We start from the raw sequence: 21,144 nt of genomic DNA, 5'->3' as shown, positions 1-21,144 counted from the left end.
ATGTGTGCCATACCGAACAGCCCCCTAGAGGCTCGTGTTTCAAGAAGTGCTCATTGCAAACAATGCACTCAGCATTTTAGTCGCCAATTAGGATTGATACTGATAATGTTTCAGAGAAAAGAAGAAAAGCAAAACAAATTAGCCAAGTCACTAAATCATTGTCTCCATAGTGAAAGTATGAACTCAAATATGAATGAATCTGACCTCCAGACATGACTATTCTTGAGAAAAGCACCTGTTTACAATAAAACAAAATGTGTAAAACAACATAATTTGACCAGAACATGAATATTGCTGAAAAAAAAAAAAAAAAAAAAAAAAAGAATAAATAAATAAATAAATCAGATGTTGTTACCAATAGCATTGGGTAACTGGTTCAAAATTTCCAAGAACTGTGGATTTTGATTCCAGTGTGAGCATTTTAATGTGATTTTAAATCATTCAAGCGCAGGAAGTCGCGACAGAGAACTCAGTTTGGCACTTGCATGCTGTTCTCTCTGCTGTGCAGTGCGCACACATCCAAAGCACTCGCACAAAAAGCTTGGACGGGCAAATACAAAATTGTCAATATATCCCCATAAACACAGTTGGTTATGATGACTTAAGTAAATGTAAACAGTAATGAAATGCGCGTGTATCAGTATAATGGATCCGTGCATTAAGCCTTAAAGTGACAGCAGCCTAATTGCTAATTTGTTTATTTGTTCTTATTTTATTACTGACTGTTTACTTATCTTTAATAATGTTTGAAATTTATATTAGGTGGTCTAGTTGTTTTTACTGTGGTAATTTTGTTAAAACCATAGGCAAAAGTTTTTCTGAAGGCTGCTAATTTTTTTTCATGGTATTCAGCTACAACAGAATGTTTTGAAAAAAGACAGAATAAATATGTTTGATATCAACATGTTTGACTTCATTTTTGTTTACCTTTTTGGATAAGCAGATTTGGAAGCGCTAGAATTCAAACGATACCAAAACGTATTTACCAACAAATATTTTAACTTCAGTTCTGCTTTGCCTGAGCTGACGTCTAATTGTCCTGGAAAAATAATAAACTTTAACCTAAAATTAAAAGTAATTCAAAATTAATCTTTGAATCTATTCTAATCTATGCAGCACACCACTGGTACTGTACTGGCACACAGCCTTTCAGGGTAAGCAATTTTCTGAGCAGCTTAATGGGTTCAGGCATCATATTGATGTATTTAAATTTGTGTTGGAAATGTGCATAAATAACACAGCCTAAGCTTTGACACCGACTAAAGTTAAGACCTATATTTCATGAACAAAAACATTAACCAAAACTTTCACCAATTTACTGGTCACCGAAATTTTGCATATAAATGGAACAAATAAGGAAAAATATAAAGAGAACATTCTGCATATCACAATATTGTAAAAGCTTTTTATATTGGCCATTAAGAACATGTCAAGACACTACATTCACGGGGCTGCCATGTCTAACAAATATGTGAATGTGAAAAATAGTCTTTAAAGGTGCCCTAGAACTTTTTTTTAAAAGATGTAATATAAGTCTAAGGTGTCCCCTGAATGTGTCTGTGAAGTTTCAGCTCAAAATACCCCATAGATTTTTTTAAATAAATTTTTTTAACTGCCTATTTTGGGGCATAATTAGAAACGAGCCGATTTCAGGTTGCGGCCCCTTTAAATCTCGCGCTCTCCGCCCCCTCCCGAGCTCTCGACTCTATCACAGCATAAACAAAGTTTACACAGCTAACACTTTACAAAGTGTTCGTCATGCATACTGAATGCATGCGTCGGATTATGTGAGTATTGTATTTATTTGGATGTTTACATTTGATATTGAATGAGTTTGAGGCTATGCTCTGTGGCTAACACTACACTGCTGGAGAGATTTATAAAGAATTAAGTTGTGTTTATGAATTATACAGACTGTAAGTGTTTAAAAATGAAAATAACGACGGCTCTTGTCTCCGTGAATACAGTAAGAAACGATGGTAACTTTAACCACATTTAACAGTACATTAGCAACATGCTAACGAAACATTTAGAAAGACAATTCACAAATATCACTAAAAATATCATGTTATCATGGATCATGTCAGTTATTATTGCTCCATCTGCCATTTTTCGCTGTTTTCCTTGCTTGCTTACCTAGTCTGATTATTCAGCAGTGCACATCCAGACGTCCTGCCCTTGTGTAATGCCTCAATCATGGGCTGGCATATGCAAATATTGGGGTGTACATATTAATGATCCCGACTGTTACGCAACAGTCGGTGTTATGTTGAGATTCGCCTGTTTTCTGGAGGTCTTTTAAACAAATGAGATTTATATAAGAAGGAGGAAACAATGGAGTTTGAAACTCACTGTATGTCTTTTCCATGTACTGAACTCTTGTTATTTAACTATGCCAATATATATTCAATTTTTAATTCTAGGGCACCTTTAAAAAAAAAAAAAAAAAAGAAGCAAAAATTTTGTACTGTTCATTTCTGTGAAGCAGTTTAAACTGTTAGTTTCATTAATGAATGGATTCAAAATTCTGGCTTCTGAATCATTTGTGTTCAAGAAACTTAAAAGGATAGTAGATAAATTCTGTCATCATTTACTCACCCTCAGGTTGTTCCAAACCTGTGAACTATCCCTTTAAGTTCAAACCGATTCACTAAATGCATGTTACTAAACCTCAACTCTAAACTAGCAGCACACCTGTATGGAGCCATGGACAGCTGACAGTTCATGAGGTGACAGTGGTGGTTTTACCCTTCTGTCACTGGGCTTGTGATATAAAATGCGCATTGCTGCATGTGGGGAGGGGTGTCAAGGTCCAATTCTTGCTGTGTTTTTATAGGCTGAGACAAGCTTGAGCTGAAGGATTTACTGTAGTTCTTTACTGGCTCCGAGGCAGATAGGAAAGATGTCAGTGTCTGGTGCAATGTATGAGACACAAAAGCTCCACTGGTAGGGAAAACCATCCCAAAGGCACTGTTTTGGTTGCTCACAAGTAGACGAGGGAGACACATACCGTTTACACCTGGCATTTTAATTAATCTCTTTTGACCACTTTCAACCACTTCTGTCCTGATTTCTTCGAGGGGAGGGTCTATGGGCTTTTTCAGGTCTTTCGATCTAATGGACAAAACAATTTACATATGAACGCGCCCAGAGATGACGGAAAAACATACGAAGAGCATCAGCTTTCGTTTCTGCTCTGACAGCTGCAAGACTATGCCAAACTCATTCTTTATTAGTAGCAAGACATCACCAATAATATTGATCTGAATTTTTTATTTTTTTTTAAACCCTAAATCACTCCAACCCCAAATTTTGGCACGTGTGTGTGATTTTAAATAGTTTTGTATTTTTCAAATGGCAAACACCACTCACATTTCCTTCTGTTCTTTATCTGTGTCCATTTTTCACAATTTAAAATAACAATAAATTCATCACAACTAAAAAATAACAAATGAAAATTATGAATTACAGGGACCAAAAATGTGTTCAACAAATGTATTATTATTATTATTATTATTATTATTATTATTATTATTAATTTAATTTTTAATTGTAATACATTTTACTTTTTTTTTTACTTTTTTTTTTTTTTTAAAGAACACTACCGTTCAAATGTTTGGGGTCAGAAATTGTTTTGTAAAGAAATTAAGACTTTTATTCAGCAAGTACACTTTTAATTCACGTTACTCAGTACATAAGAGTATATAATTAATAAGTTAAAAAAATGTTCTTGTGAGCTTTCTATTCATCAAAGAATCCTGAAAAAATGTATGACTTTCTCAAAAATATCAAGCAGCACAAATGTTTTCAACATTGATAATCTTAAGAAATGTTTCTTGAGCACCAAATTAGCATATTAGAATAATTTTTTGAAGGATCATGTGATACTGAAGACAGGAGTAAAATTCAGCTTTTCCCATCACAGGAATCAGTTCCATCTTAAAATATATAAAACAAAAAAGTTATTTTAAATTGAAATCCTTTCACAATATTACTGTTTTTATCATATATTTAATCAAATAAATGCAGCCTTGGTGAGTAAAAGAGAGTTCTTTAAAAAACATTCAACTGATCCCAGACTTTTAAATAGGTATGTACAATTTATATTTCTCTACAAAATGAATTTCAAGCATTTAAGAATAAGATCAGCATAGATCAAAGGCTTTTGAAGATCATGAGAAGAAAATTCTACTGTGTCCAAGCTTTTGACTGGTAGTGCACATTCACTGAATGCACAGCTTGTGATTACAGAACAGACGGTAGGGTGATGAACTCCTAGATCCAGAACGGATACCCCATGGCCCACTTGCTTGAACCTGACAGCTGCTGCCATGGAGTCCATTTTAAGGCATGGAAGGAGGTGGGAAGTCCCGCCCTCTAAAGACCTGCTCTAAAAACCTGGAACGGTACTCAAACGAGTCCTTGTAATCAGTCGTGAAGCCAGCCTCCCTCTTTTTCCCTGAAACTGAGAGCGAGCAATCTTGCTGGCTCATCAGAAAAGCTGCCTCATTGTTATTGGTCGACCTATGCGAGAAAAGATTTATACTCAAGCTCCACAGAGCTGACAAGAGGAGAGTGAGAAAGATGTCTGAGCCCCAGGCTTGTGAGCTCCATCTGCTGGATCCTTCACTCATGGAACTACAGGTGGAGAGGTTACTTTGTTATAGATAATGTGTTAATATGATAATGAGCTAGAAGAGAGAGCACATCAATCACTAAAATTTTAGCCAAATAGTTAATGTTAGCATGTCTGGTTTGGTCATACCCATCCAATGATGTTAGCATGACATTTGAGTTTTCCAGCACCACAGAGAACTGGGAAGTAAAGGCTGTGGGCTCGATAATGGAACTACAAATGCTTTTGGCACAAGTTTCTCATTTATTGCTGTGCTTTGTTCTCAGCATCCATTCACACCATGATGAATGTTTTACACTTATTAAGGCTCAAGGTCATTTGCTCTTTTCTAAATTACTTTTATCATTTGTACTTGAATCCATTTTCTTGTTTTTGGTGGGAGAGTCATTATATTGAGAGAGTGAGAGAGAAAGAGAGTCTCTCCTCTAGATGAGCTAATGGACTGTAGCTGTACGGGCACAACTCAAATGCATTTCCAATGCAATAAATAAATGGACATCTTGGAAACTCTACAATGCTCTGATCCCAAGTGTCCACCTCAAGAACAATAACAATTTCCTACAATATGATAACAGCTTTAAAAATGGAATCAAGGGAGTCCAAAGGATAATGTAATTGTATTTATAAGTCTTAAGAAGCCAGCGGAGAACAGATCAGCAACCAATGGGGCGTACAGAAGGGTAAATGCTTGCACACAAGCCAAAACAAAGAGAGAGGAACATTATGATAAGTTTTGGTTACACTGTAATGTAAGGTGCCCTTGTTTCAGTGAGTTCTATAGTATATTTTAAATGTTAGGGCTGGGTTAAAAATTTATTTCTCGATTTTAATCGATTCTCATATTTATGAACTGACATCAATTCTTAAATCCCAAAAATCCATCTTTTAGTCTATCCTGTTTTCAGTTGATGAATGAATAAAACTTTGCAGCCCGCCTCCCATCCAATAAATTGTAATAAGCTTTGTGCTTTGTTACTTCTGATATGAAACGAAGTCTCAGCTTTTAAATTCTTTCAATTTTATTATGAAATTCAAACAATAAATAGCATTTTAGCGCCTTAGATCAAGCCAAGCAGCAGCGCGGAGTACACGTGAATTGATCATCTCTTCCGCTTTACTACTAGTTACAGCAGAAGGTCATCAGAATGATCATCAGAAGGTATGTTGAAAAATACAGTACAACTTACCGAAATCTGTTTTATGTCTCATGTAATCAGTGTTTCAACCATGGAAAGACGTAAATAAAACAGCTTGTAAAAAATGTCACGTAACGACAGATTTACCCCAGAAAATCCAATGTCCATAAACTCATTAATCATCATTAGCCTATTTTTACCTAACCTGTTCTTTATGTATATAATGAATGTTTGAATAAATCCGTCATGTTTTCATGACAGACACCATTTAAATGTTTATATTTAAAAGAAGAAACAATTATGTATTTAAAATGTTATTATCATAACATTATTATAATAAAAACTTCCTTGTGTGTAATTTAAATGTAAGTAGCCTAATCTTAAGAGATTTTCCTTGAGGAAATTTGCCATGTACTGCACCTGACAGGCCCCACTTAATCGATATTGAATAAAAAACTAATTGCAAGCTTGTGAATCAAAATAGAATCGAATTGTGAAGTTTGTGTAAACACCCAGCTCTATTACACGTTTTAACAGTATTAATAGTACAGTGCTTCCCACAGGTTTGAAATATACTTGTGGTGGTAGCCAGGCGAAAAATCCTCCTATTACCCACGGCACAAAAATGGTCTACTACATGTGACAAACAAATAATGTGTGATTTTGAACAGTATTTTTATTTATTGAAATTAATTTTAATTACATAGCATATTACATTTAATTACATACTAATATTATGCATTATTATGCATTGTAAATTATGCAAAATTACAGCATTCAAATGGTTCTCCTTTTCCTATGTTCTCCTTGCTGTCATATAGTGTCTCTCTCAGTGAATGGGACACAGATTTTACTAGTAAAATTTATATAATGAATAATATACGTGTCAAATAATGTTCTTAGTCTTTTCTTCCTGTGGGGGAGACTACAATAATTTACTATGAATTAAATGGAAATCAAATTAAATACAATTTATAGTGTAAACAAAATAACAATAATGCCGAAAAGAAAAAGAAAAAAACTTAGCGTGTGACTTTTAATTATAAACAAGCCCGAAATACACAGGTACTCTTATTTTGAAATGTCTGTACTATTGCAGGCTGATCCTTCAGATTCTTACAATCATCTAAAACATTTTATATAAAGGCCATGAAGTAGACTTTGTAATAATTCATTAACTTGAGTTCATTAGCAATCACTTGGCATAATTCTGTGCTTTTCACTGATTGAGAATCACACTGAAGCAATCTGAACAGAGTCTGAAGCGCTGTTGTGCGAGCATGTAGAACGTGCAACAGCGCCCCCTTGTGACTTTGCAAAATGCAGCGCCCGTGGGAATGCTAGCGGGAGTAAACAGTTCTGACGCACACATAACGAGCAGGTACGAAACGACTAGTTATTAGATCGTGGATGGTTTCATTATCTTGCGTGGATATAAAAGTATAAGAGGATAAAAATAATAAAAGCAAAAATGTGTCTCCAAATATACTTGGGCGGCTGTTATTATACGTGGGCGGCCCGCCCAAGTAAAGTCTATGTGTGGGAAGCACTGTAGTATGCACTGTTTTAATAGTATTAGTTATAGAATAAATACCCTTAAATAGACATCGATTACTAATATAAAATAAAAATGGCACTTCATGTCAAAAAGTTTACCAAGCCACATGCAAATTAAATTCTGAATATGACTTTCAAAGACTCGTTAACCTGCTGGCTGCATCTGATATGAGTGGACATGGGCCAAAACTCACACAGGCATGACTGCAGAGTCCTTCTGTCTCCACTCACACATACACACAGAGCTGTGAATGAAAATCAAGCCTCCCTTATTTCCTTGTGCCCATGTCCCAAGAAAGAAATGTGCTCAGCACTTCAGATTTAGTGCTATGCAAGGAGAGCAAGAGTGACGTAATTTCAAATATTGAAAGTTACAGTTATGGAAATCACAGAACCAGTACGTATTACAGTACATGCTTCATTTGTATATTTGTATATAAAATAAACAACTTTTATATCTGTAAGATGTTTTAATGCACATTCAATGCATTGTGTGAAGTTACATACTGTATTAGAAAATAAAAACTGGTTAGTATACCCAATCTCACACTTGGACAGGCTTCAATAAAGTCTGTGTATTTTCAAGCCAGCTGTGAAAGAGAAGCTGACCTGTGTAATTGCTTTAAGTCTGTTTTGGACTTAAACAGCATTAATACATTCAGACATTTCCAGTAAAATTCTAATGGATCCAGAGCTGCTTGCTCTTCATCATCAGATGCATTTCAGGCAGAGTTCCCATTATACACAACATATCAGAACAAAAGTGGAATATTCTTAACATAATCTGATCAAATTTCTCCTGTGACAGAACCTTACAATTGACCTTACAACAGATAAATGACTGACAGCCCAAACAGCCAATCAAACTGCTAAGGATGAAAAGTTGTGGCTGTGGTTGAGAAAACCACTGTTGTAAAGTCAATTGTGTGAGCATCACAGTTGAAGCAGCATGGGAAACATCTTTTATATTCAGGTCATAAGATCCTGTATTTTTTTAATCTCCAGGCCTACTTTAATCAGCAGATTGACACTATATGACACAGGGTAATAAATGATTTTATGAAGTCCCATAATGTAGTGAAAAAACAAAACAAAAACAAAAAAAACATTTCAATAAATGCAAAAAAGCTCTTTAGAACAGCCTCAGTTCCTGTAACAAGTTTTATTGCTCGCTTTTTTCTCATCGCATCTTCCCTTATTTGACTGAGTAATTGTCTGGGATGTTTTTCCACAGTCTCCCTCCCTGTTTTCTCTGAGTGCTCAATGTAATCTATGAGTCAGACTGTCATAGCTGTTAATGTCTTTAAATGGTCATTACACTGGAATGGGATCAAGCAATAACACCAGAGATTACTTCCTCTCTGAGAGCAGAGAAGCACGTGAAAGGAAGATGACGAGACAACCATGGCCCAAGTCATACATACGCAGCTCTTGTTACCCGTTTTACAGCTTATGGATGTACAATACATCAACAATACTAATGGTCTGATACTCTGGATCATATTCGATCATAGATAAATGTCAGACATGGTCAACAAAGCTCCTATAAATGAAAAGAAAGGGAAAACAACAGAGCAGTGCAAATGCTAGAAGACTATGCCCTGTGTTTGCCCCTCAGCAGACTCTGGTGTGAAGCACTGAGCTGAGAGAAGGAAGGGCACACTGATGCTGAGAAACAAAGTGGGCATGTGGCCAGGACTGCAGGGAGAGGAGGAGGCACACATACACACTCAGCATTCAGCCAGCTTACGGTCTCAACTCTGCCAATTATCACTCTGCACATGAGGAGCAGGTCAATGGAGAGACTCTCTGCAAGTGAATCAGAAGTGACTCCATAGGGCACAACAGTAACCGCCCACTTTTTTTGCTGCTTTGGTATTATTTATTTTCTCTACAAGAAAATTAACAAAATTCTTCATTAAATAGTTCATGAGTCATGAACCACAGCAACTTGAAGTAATTTGAAGTAGTAAAAAAGTATATGAAAATATGGAAAAAAGGTGCACTAAACTAACTAAACTAAACACCTTATATGAGGGCAAAACTACAATACTATGAAGATTTGTGAATAATGTAATCAACTGAAAAATAAACATATTCACTGGTAAATGAATGATTGTATAAAAACAACATATTTTAAATTTCTATATATTGTAAAATATACATATTCTATATAATATTCATATATAAACTACTGATCAAAAGTTTGGGTTACGATTTTTGAATGAAGACTTTAATGAAGTCTTTTATGTTTGCCAAGGCTGCATTTAAAATTACAGTAAAACAGCAATATTGTGAAATATTATTACAATTTAATATATTTTAAAATGTCATTTATTTCAGTGATGGTAAAGCTGAATTTTCAGCAGTCATTATTCCAGTCTTTAGTGTCACATGATTCTTCAGAAATCAGTCTAATATCCTGATTTGCTGCTCAAGAAACATATCTTATTTTCAATGTTGAAAACAGCTGTGCTCCTTAATATTTTATGGAAACTGTGATACATTTTTATTTTCCAGGATTTTTTTGATGAGAGCGTAATTGAGCCCATCACCCATCATTCGAAAGCTTCATGGGATTGGGCAGTCGCTGAACAGCTCTTTCAAACTGATTTGTTTGCTACGATTTTCTAATAGCATCTTTCTCTGCATAATTATGGGTAGATTTGTGCTTTACAAAGAATTGATCTATTAAATAGCTTTTAAAAATGAAGCATCAGATCAATAACCTCAGCGCTCATTTTGGGTCTGTCTTAAAAAGCTTTTTTCACTTTGGAGAAAACGAATGGAACTTTTACTCTTTTTTCCAATTCAAACAATTCTCAACTGGTCAAATCAAACCTTGTACAGGAAACATCAATTTGCATTCAATTGAAAAGAAAATTAAATTAATCCTTTATAAGAAACTGTGTTTAATTCCAGAAGTTGAACCCAGAAAGCTTCCATTTGAGACAGTTTATTCAAGCTTTCCTAAGGCAATAATCAATCCACATGAGTCTTTAAGCATGTGTAATATTCATCTGTCACTGGTCTCTTTTACTTACCTCGAGCAAACTGATACGTTGAAGCTTTGCTATGAAACAAATGACCCAGAGCAAATGCTCTGTCAAGTTTTTTACCGCAGCCCATCGATTCATTTTTATGTTTTAGACCCAGCAAAATTTTACACCCATTCTTTGTTATACCAAATTACCCCATGCCTACACAAGCAGCCAGGGCAGTCACTTACGATGACTCCACAAATTTAAGTCATCAATTTGAGAGAGACCACCAGTCTTGCTGAGATACTGATGAATGAAAGCGTGTCTATTAAAAGGTAACCTTCCTCCATTCTTCAGGCATCATGGTGAGTAGGTGCTATGCTTTGAGTGTCTTATTCTCTCGCTTTCACTAATATATTGTATTCAAATATTTGCACTCATAAAAAACAAAAAACAAATATTAGTTTATTTAAATGACACTTAATGAGAAAGACAAATTTTTAGGCTGTTTAATTTTTAAAAAATTTAAATATTCGTTTTAAAGTACATACCTTTTGCTACGGTTACACCTGTCGTTTACACTACTCCTCGAAAATGGAGACTTTCAAAAACACTGCAGGGTCCGTTTTAGTTTGAAACGCCACCTTGCGTTTCATTGTGAACAGAGACTTTTCAAAACAATGGCATGGCTGCCCTCGTTCGTGTTGCATTTTTGGTCATGTAGTGTAAACGGATATCTTTTCTGAAACGCTGTGGAAACACCAGTGTAGACGAGGATCGTTTTTGAAACACCATTTTAAAACGAAAACGCACTAGTGTAAACAGGGCCTTAATCATTACGTTTTTGTCACCATTTCTGAACAAGCTTGCGATTAGGCAATATACACAACAAGCTTATGTTACATATACTGAGGTTTTCATTTAGCAAAAAACATTAAACAATTTGTGTAAATAAAAAATATAAAAAAACAAATGCATTTAAGCTCAAGCAGAGCGAACGGGAAAAAACGGTAATAAAGCAGACTGCGCCAATTATCGTACAGAACGTACACTCGAGAGTCGGCATAAGTTTATCGTGTTTATATTGTTTCACATTTTCATGTTGAGAAAACAATATTATCCATAAGCTCAGGTGAAAGTTGGCTCCACAGTCTGATAACAATTGGTAAGGCCGGCTGCAGAGAAAATGCGCTCCACTGACACAGACGTTACAGGGACAAAAAAATTACAAAGCTAGGTTTCTTACAGTGCTTTGTGTTTTCTGTTCTTAAACCTGTCTCCCTCGACGAAACTTAAAAGAAGCATATGTCTCGAGATCATTTTACTATCAGATAAGTTATCTTCTCAGCTCACTCGGGGGTACAGCTGTGCTTACTTGCAGTCGTGAATGCAGCGATGGACAGCTGTCTTTTCTCATTCGACTCGTGTTTGGATTTCATGCGATTTCTCATTTGTGTTGATTATGATAACTCAGTTTCATTAATTAATTTGACAAAAGTAACTCCATTTTGTAAGATTATTTAGTAAGATCATTTTGATCTAAGTAATTGCAAAGTTCGCGAGGCAGACGACAATGTTTTTGATCAAATATAATCAACTTGTCAACACGCTCCACAGCACCACCCAGTGCATTTCATTATAACTGTGAACTTTTGTGCTTATTATCATTGATTCACTGCATTTACATTGATTCACATTCATTTACACACATACGTGCTGCTCGAACTTCATGAACTTCATCTCTGCAAGCGCTGGGTCACTTATCACATGCATGTGCCAATCATCTTCCCAAACTTGTAATGAGAAGTGCTAATAAACTGGCTGTTGTCAACAAAAGAGAAGCTTTAAGGGCTAGGGCACCCTGCAGTTTTCTGCCAAAAAACTTGATGGTTTAACTTTTAAAAATAAAAGAAAGACAGCCATAAATATTAGTATTGTAATTTTACAGATGTATTGTAAAATAAAATGATCATCATTATAGTTAATATTGGCCCGGTTTCACAGACAGGGCTTAGCCTAAGCCAGGATTAGGCCTTAGTTCAATTAGGGTATTTAAGTAACTTTTATAGACGTACACTAGAAAAAAAACATTGCTGGTGTGCATCTTGAGACAAAACAATGGCACTGATATATTTTAAGATATCTCAGTGCAAGTTACTTTCAGTTAAAACAGCTCAAACATGCATTTTAGTCTAGGACTAGCTTATGCCTTGTCTGTGAAACCGGGCCAATATTATTTTTTATTAAATATTAATTTTAATTTTAAAGTGAAATATTACAGCAGTAATATTTGTTTTGTTTAATTGTTTTATTTAGTAATATTAATCATTATATTATTATTATTATCATCATTATTATATAATCATATTGATATATTATAACATGTTGGCCAAATTTTGCAGCCCTACAAAGACGCACAACAAAGCCTAGAGCTTAAAAAATGCATTTTAAATCTCAATTTCTATCAGAAATCGTGCAGACTTAGTACCATGTGTGATTTTTTTTCTTTCTAGCATGCAGGCGTAGCATTGCATTAATACACCACTAAACACCAAAACCTAAATTACTTCCGATTAGATAAATCAGGTACAAAAAATAAATAAATAAATAAACTGCTCCTTCTTCTCATTCAAGAAAAGAGGGGAAAAGTAAAATTATATTTTTTTCTTCACACAAAAATGGTGCAACCATTTAGTAAAATTCAGAGTATTTCATCAAGTAGGCAGCAGAAGAGGAAGGCTCTTACTTTCTCAGGTGCTCGTGTTCTTTCAGGAAGAGCTCTGTCCGCCTATTATTCACCCCCGAGCCACTCTTATATGTCCTGAAACGAGAAAAGAAAATTAATTAGCAATCAAAAAGAAACATGCAATTACTCAGGCGGCTCATTGTATGAACATTATCTTGCAGAAAGCCTGGCATTTTGGATGACGTGGGGGTTGGGTTAATATTGAGGGTTTTTCTTCATCCTGTGCCATGCACAAGCTCTCTCTCACAGAGAGCATTTAGTGTTAATAATGAATGAACACAGTGCTGGGAAGAACAGCCCTTTCCCAAGAGTTCATCAAAGAAAATGAAAGACAAAAACACCCCCTCTTCTTGTGCAACAACAGCTAGGCTATTTTAAAAGACAAACACTGGCCTGACAGCACAAATTAAAACAAATCTCCATCTCAGATGGGAGAGTTTATGAGGCTGGGAAAGGGTTGTTGAAATGGCAGCCTGAACGATGACCAAAGACGAACTAAACTCCACCCTCTAGTGGGTTTTTCTCTGCACCTATTGTAAACAGACTGATGTAGAAAGGATATTAATCCAGTTTCTATGGGATTACACCTGCCTGCTGGTCAAATCAACTGTCAGTCCACACCGATCAAAGTGAAAGGGTGCTGACAGCCAACTTAATCATTCCAACAAGGCTTTAAAGGGCAGTGCATTAAATCACACAGGGGGCTTTGTCATTTCTGCCTGCTGACATTTCTATAGCGCTGTGCTGCTGATCGATGGGGGGTTCGGAAACAGGAGAAGCACAGCACGCACGACACGCACTGCACAAACTCAAGGCATGAGGCTTCAGCAGCCCGGCTGAAACTAGAACCTAAAGTAACTTGGTACGAGGTTGCAAAAAGACTGCTCTAAATTGGCTGATAAATACAGCAGTGCATTACTAAAAGTACATTATCGCCCTCTGGGGGTAAATACACATATTACAACTTATGATGTACACATGAATGATTATTTCCACTTTCTACTATCCTTTGTATACAGACTAAATAACAAAATTGTTAACACTGATTGTGCCTGTATGATAAGCAAATACTAAACAGAAGAGGGTTTAAGATAATGTAATCTATCAACAAGACATACACTACCGCTCAAAATTTTGGGGTCAGAAAGATTTTATTCATATTTTTATTCAGCAAGCATATTTATTTATTGTTTAAACTGATAAGAAGTGACAGTAAAGACATTTATAATGTTATAAAAGATTTCTTTTTCAAATAAATGCTATACTTTCTATTCATCAAAGAATCTTGAGAAAATGTAACCCGGTTTCTGCAAAAATATTAAGCAGTACAACTGTTTTCAGCAAAGATAATAATAAGAAATATTTGCCATATCAGCCAATACTGAGCCGCCGTTCTGATGTAGAACCTGGAAGCGCTGCACTACGTTCACTATGTCAACTGCGAAGGAGACTGAGAGGTAAGAGAAGAAATTGTTGAATAAAGTTGTTATTTTTGTTTTGTTTTTGCACACAAAAAGTATTCTCGTCGCTTCATATCATTAAGGTTGAACCACTGTAGTCACGTTGACTATTTTAACAATGTCTTTACTACTTTTCTGGACCTTTAATAATGGTAATTACGTTCCTTTCTAAGAGGGATAAAAAACCTCTTGGATTTCATAAAAAATATCTTAATTTATGTTCTGAAGGTGAACAAAGGTTTTGGAACGACATGAAGGTGAGTAATTAATGACAGAAATTTCATTTTTGGGTGAACTAACCCTTTAAAACAGTGCTGCAAGAGATGGATTGAGCTCAAATCCAACTCTGACAGTCATTTTATTTTGACTGAAAAAATAAGTTCAATAGCAATTGCAAGGAGCAGTATGGACTTTTTCCCATCATATATGGTACCAAACAACTATTTCATGGCACACGAATTAAATAAGAGCGGCCCACAGAGGTGCCAGAGCATTGCAGCTCAGATCAATAACTCATTATCCAGCCCAGCAGTCATGATCTTAGGGTTACAACCAGAACCACGTCAAATCTGTGCCTGTAGAACTCCACAGAAAGCTTGCGTAGTCTTTGCATATTTGTTAATTAAATATACTAAAATGAAAGTGTAATATTCCCATTTTATCAGTTTAACACATTTTAAACCTATTCAGCAGAATTCCACTAATTTTCCTCCAAAATTATCACAGAAAATAAGAAAAAACAAAACAAATCTATAGCACGGATTCAAAGATCAGTCAGAAAGTTTATGGAGAACTTAATTTCATATATAAGGTTTTATAATACAGATTAACTACATATTAGATGGGATTGGTCTTCAAAACCTTTTTAGTTTTAGAAGGAAATTTAAGAGAAAACTCACTCAATGTCTTTTCTCACAGATCCCAAAAGATCCTCCCTCTCCCTGATTGCCATGAAGTTTGATTTGGTTTTATGAAATTCATGTGTGTAGTCCTAGAGAAGGAAAACAGAGATAAGGGTTATAAATAACAAGCTAGGCCAGCTATGTACAGGAATTGCCTTTTATCTTGAGAATATACAGGTGCATCTCAATAAATTAGAATGTCATGGAAAAGTTAATTTATTTCAGTAATTCAACTCAAATTGTGGAACTCGTGTATTAAATAAATTCAATGCACACAGAATGAAGTACTTTAAGTCTTTGGTTCTTTTAATTGTGATGATTTTGGCTCACATTTAACAAAAACCCACCAATTCACCATCAATAACAAAAAATTATATTTTAAACAGAAATGTCAGGCTTCTGAAAAATTTGTTCATTTCTATGCACTCAATACTTGGTTGGGCCTCCTTTTTCATGAATTACTGCATCAATGTGGCGTGGCATGGAGGCAATCAGCCTGTGGCACTGCTCAGGTGTAATGGAAGCCCAGGTTGCTTTGATAGTGGCCTTCAGGTCATCTGCATTGTTGGGTCTGGTGTCTCTCATCTTCCTCTTGACAATATAGATTCTCTATGGGGTTCGGGTCAGGCGTGTTTGCTGGCCAATCAAGCACAGTAACACCATGGTCATTGAACCAGCTTTTGGTACCTTTGGCAGTGTGGGCAAGTGCCAAATCCTGCTGCAAAATGAAATCAGCATCTCCATAAAGCTTGTCAGCAGAAGGAAGCATGAAGTGCTCTCAAATTTCCTGGTAGATGGCTGTGTTGACTGTGGACTTCAGAAAACACAGTGGACCAACACCAGCAGATGACATGGCAGACAAATCATCACTGACTGTGGAAACTTCACACTGAACTTCAAGCAACATGGTTTCTGTGCCTCTCCACTCTTCCTCCAGACTCTGGGACCTTGATTTCCAAATGAAATGCAAAATTTACTTTCATCTGAAAAGAGGACTTTAGACCACTGAGCAACAGTCCAGTTCTTTTTCTCCTTATCCCAGGTAAGACGCTTCTGACGTTGTCTTTGGTTCAGAAGTGGCTTGGTACGTGGAATGTGACAGTTGTAGCCCATTTCCTGAAGACGTGTGTGTGGTGGCTCTTGATGCACTGACTCCAGCTTCAGTCCACTCCTTTTGAAGCTCTCCTAAGTTCTTAAATTGGCTTCGCCTGACAATCTTCTCAAGCCTGCGGTCATTCCTTTCACTTGTACACCTTTTCCTACCACACTTTTTACTTCCAGTCAACTTTCCATGAATATGCTTTGGCACAGCACTCTGCGAACAGCCAGCTCTTTCAGCAGTGACCCTCTGTGGCTTACCCTCATAGTAGAGGGTCTTGATGATCGTCTTCTGGACAATTGTCAAGTCAGCAGACTTCCCCATGACTGCTGTTGGGATTACTGACCTAAACCCAGTATTTATACCCTGAGCATGGTAATTTAATAGAATTTGAAATTAAATATTCTAATAATTTGAGATACTGATTTTTTCATTTTGATGAGCAGCAAGCTGTAATCATCAAAATGAAAACAAAAAAGTCTTGAAATATTTTACTTTATGTCTAATAAATCTAGAATATATTTAAGTTTTGCTTTTTGAATTAAATTACAAAAAAAAAAAACTTTTTCATGATATTCTATTTTATTGAGATGCACCTGTGAAGAAAGTATTTTTTTGAGATGCACCTTACAGTAAATCCACTACCATTCAAAAGTTTGAGGTTGGTAAGATTTTATGTTTTTGAAAGAAGTCTCTTATGCTCATCAAGGCTGCATTTATTTGCTTAAAAATACAGTAAAAACAGTAATACTGTCAAATTATAACAACTTTTAAAATAACAGTTTAAACATTTTATGTAATTCGTTCCGTTGATGGCAATGCTGAATTTTCAGCATCATTACTCCAGTCTCACATGATCCTTCAGAAATCATTCTAATATGCTGATTTGTTGCTCAAGAAACATTTCTTATTATTATCTATGTTGAAATCAGTTGTGGTTAGCGGTTAAACGGATCGTTGTTGATCTGTGATCCGTTCAGATCAAGCCTCACGGTTCGGGACGCATGTGATTCACGGATCATTTGCAAGTTTCACTGCAATAGAGTGAAAGGTTATCATTTGAATGTGTTTTGTCTTGCTAGTTTACACATTAAATAGATATAAAACCATTCCAGCACTAGAAGAGGCAAAAGAGGATTTAATTCGGTATCGCACGCAGCGCTGTTATCGGTGCACACAGACGCACATATAAGGTTCAGAGAGAAAGAGAAAGAGAGAGAGAGAGAGAGAGAGAGATGCGCGTTTCAGATAGCTCGCAAACTCCAAACTGATTTCTCTTTCGCATCCTCAATGCACTTGGATGGTCACATACACACATTATGTCAGTCAAAATACCTCTCTCGCAAGTATTCTCATAAACACATTCAGTTATGTCTTAAGTGAATGAGGTGAGAATTCGGATGTGTATCTATCGGATGTGTGCGTGCATGGGGTCTTACTCATAAAGTGACAGCAACCTATAAATACCTGATGTTGTCTGTCATGTAAATCAAACAACAAAACACAGCTTTAACAAAGATTAATCTATATTACATTTACACAGTGAACAGTACCATTTTATATTTAATTATTATATTTCTGTACACGAAAATTAATACTACAGTTAGAACTTATACTTTATTTGTAACTTTATGTTGTATTTTTCTATGCTTGTAATTGGTGTACAGTATTTGTTCTTTTTACAGTCTGTTCACTTGCCTTTAATAATGTATTAGTTAGGCTTGTAGTTTCTGCTGTGGTATCGGAGTAGTTAAAGTGGGCTAAGTAATAAATGCAAAGTTAAGTTACCCCCCAACCCCTAATTATTTCTTTTTTTTTGTGCTGATCCGAAAAATGATCCAATCCATGACTTAATAACCGTGATGTGATCCAAACCGTGAGTTTTGTGATCCGTTGAACCACTAATTGTGGTGCTATAATATTTTTGCTGTGATACATTTTTTTCAGGATTCTTTGATGAAGAAAAAAAAAAAAAACAGCATTTATTTGAGATGGAAATCTTTTGTAACATTATACAAAAGTACTTCCACTTTTGATCAATTATATGCATCCTTGCTGAATAAAATAATTAACTTCTTTCAATAAATAAATAAATAAATAAAATTACTGACCCCAAACTTTTAAACAATAGTGTACGTACATGTATAAAAACAGTTGGACAGGCAGCTGTTCAAGGACAATAATATCACTGGTAAATAACTAAGATTGTTTCATGAAAAGAGAGATTATAAACAAAAAGAAACTTGCCTGTAGGATGTCTCTGTGCCTCTGAAGAGTGTGCATTAGAGCAGCATTCAGGGACGTTACTCCAGGTGTGCTCGTATACTCGGCCATCTTGTCATTCACCCCTGTCAGCTTTAAAATGCAAGAAAGAATAAGAATAGATGTTATCATTAATATTTGTTATCATGAAGCGGTATTGAATATATATATAGTGGCACCCTGCCCTCTTGATATCAGGATCAACCAACAAATTCTTATCGTCAATCAGTAGTTTAATATACATGAAGATCAAGATGGGAGATTGTGTATTGCAATATTGCACCTAATATTGGAACATGGCATTACATAGTTCTTACTTTTGCAAGTAGCTGCTCAATCTCCACTGACATGGTCTCAAACATTCTGTCCTGAGTGGAGTTACAGAGCAGAGGTGTTGTATCTGAACTACTGGAAACAGAGAGAAGAGAACCATGTTATTACCACCACCATCCTCATAGAAAACTTCACATTCTTTGAATGAGCTCCCACAGTGACGTCCCACCTGTCTCCTCTACGACCGTCCCGAGAGCTGCTGTAACTGGTGCACAGTTTGCTGAAAGACACCAGCTTCAGGTCCAGTTCATTCTCCAGCTGCCTCGCCTGCTTCCGCAGGTCTGTCAATGTGCAAAATCATAAAGATTACATTATCAGCATTCAGTAAATGATGTCAGTGAAAATATACACTCATAAAATGTAAAACTACAAACACACATCAATCAATATGCACTTGCAGTTAGTTAGTGGCAGTTTACGTTTACATTAGATGACAAATGATATTAGAAAAATTAACAGAATTGCACTGAGAACTTCAGTTGGTAGTTATTTATAGAAAACATTCATATCAGTCCACCTGGTCCTTGACAGATGACATTTATTGTCATTAGTGTCTACAGTGTCTGACTGCTGTCATGTGTTTTAAGCATCACAGGCGAGTACGAACATTCAAAACGCGAATATGAAGGCCAAAAGTGTTGCCTAGGAAGGAAGCTTGCTTGATTTTAAAACACAGCCCATGAGTTTATTCTATTTTGGTGTAAAAGCTCGTTTCAGTTTCATATACAAACAGTTGTGTAACTTTTCTGACAGATTACATATGTTCGTGGTACATTAAGTACAGAAAGTCTGTGTAAACTGAAAGACTTCAGACAATTGTTGAGTGAAATATATTTCGCTGTATTCCTCAGGTTTTCGGGCTAATCGAAAGCACTGACGTTTCTGCGGACTAGCGAGCTAATGCTAACGGCGATAGTTAATGTGGTAACCCGGCTGCGCTTCCGTGAAAACGTTACCAAAGACTCTTCAGAACGAGGAATTGGCGTGAGCTGTCACAAAGCGCAATAAAGCTTTTGGTCAAGTGGAATTTGTAACGCTTTGCCACCTCACCTTCCCAATAGTTGCTGTTTCCTCCTGCCATCTTTGTTGTTCAACGTCATCCGCGGTGGTGCTGGCAGAGGCGGAGACTCGAGCAAGAGCACTTCACTGCACTCTGCGCTGCGCTCTGTCGTCACAGCGCCCCCATGTGGTTTGCTCTCCTTTAGCACTGACATTCTTTCCCCTGTAATTTCTATAAGGTACTTAAAGTGCTCTATTTTCGTGCACTAATTTTGTACTTAATATACAATAAAAATCTTCTTTAGTACTTCTTAAGATAATCTTAAATACATCTAAGTGTGCTATTTTGAGACAGCATGAAATATGAACTTATTGTAAATGCACTTTTAATATACTATCTCTGTATTTAAAAAATGTTTTTAGATACTACTTATAGTACATTTGAACCCATAGTGTACCACAAGTGGTAACTAAATATATTTTTAAATACAGAGATAGTATATTTAAAGCAAATTTTAGTTCATATTTCATGCTGTCTCAAAATAGCACAGTTGAGTACACTTAGATGATCTTAAGAAGTACTAAAGAAGAATTTTTAGTATATTAAGTGCAAAATTAGTGTGCGAAAATAGAGCACTTTAAGTACATTATTGAAATGTACTTTTTTTCACCTGGGTTATCTTTATTTGAATATATAGTTCAAAATACAAGTGCATTAAACACGTTTAAATATACCCTGTTTCTCTTATATAATATGATAATGTATTATATAAATATTATTTAATAGTCTGCGTACTCTAGATATAAGTATATATTTTTATTTTTCATTCTTAATCCTACTTAATTATTTTTTCTGTCTATTCTCTTGTGTTATATATGCATGTATGAGCTCCTGGAAACCACAGCAAACTCTTTTTGTGTTTGTGCACACTTAAATAATATTAATACAGTATAGTAAATATGAGTTTCCACATTCCTCTTATACAGCACTGTTGATTAAAGGATTAGTTCACTTTCAAATGAAAATTACCCC

General features: G+C 35.7%; 1 protein-coding gene across 4 annotated transcripts in view; it reads right to left on the bottom strand.

Annotated features, from left to right (window-relative positions):
* gosr1 (golgi SNAP receptor complex member 1) overlaps positions 1-20,306 on the bottom strand; it is a 28,229-nt gene extending 7,923 nt beyond the window's left edge. The window contains exons 1-6 of one of the 4 annotated variants that reach the window (XM_048160838.1): positions 20,163-20,306; positions 19,282-19,393; positions 19,097-19,187; positions 18,765-18,872; positions 15,416-15,507; positions 13,057-13,131 (exon numbers count right to left, since the gene is read on the bottom strand). In XM_048160838.1, coding sequence (XP_048016795.1) covers positions 13,057-13,131; positions 15,416-15,507; positions 18,765-18,872; positions 19,097-19,187; positions 19,282-19,393; positions 20,163-20,193 — 509 coding nt within the window. In that variant the 5' untranslated portion in view covers positions 20,194-20,306. Of the gene's footprint in view, positions 1-13,056; positions 13,132-15,415; positions 15,508-18,764; positions 18,873-19,096; positions 19,188-19,281; positions 19,394-20,068 lie in introns of all 4 variants that reach the window. The other 3 variants (XM_048160839.1, XM_048160840.1, XM_048160841.1) reach the window with 3 other exon arrangements.
* Positions 20,307-21,144: the final 838 nt, after the last annotated feature.

Source organism: Megalobrama amblycephala, linkage group LG16, assembly GCF_018812025.1.
Source record: "Megalobrama amblycephala isolate DHTTF-2021 linkage group LG16, ASM1881202v1, whole genome shotgun sequence".
Classification (NCBI taxonomy): domain Eukaryota; kingdom Metazoa; phylum Chordata; class Actinopteri; order Cypriniformes; family Xenocyprididae; genus Megalobrama; species Megalobrama amblycephala.
This window is presented reverse-complemented; position numbering and strand designations above follow the sequence as displayed.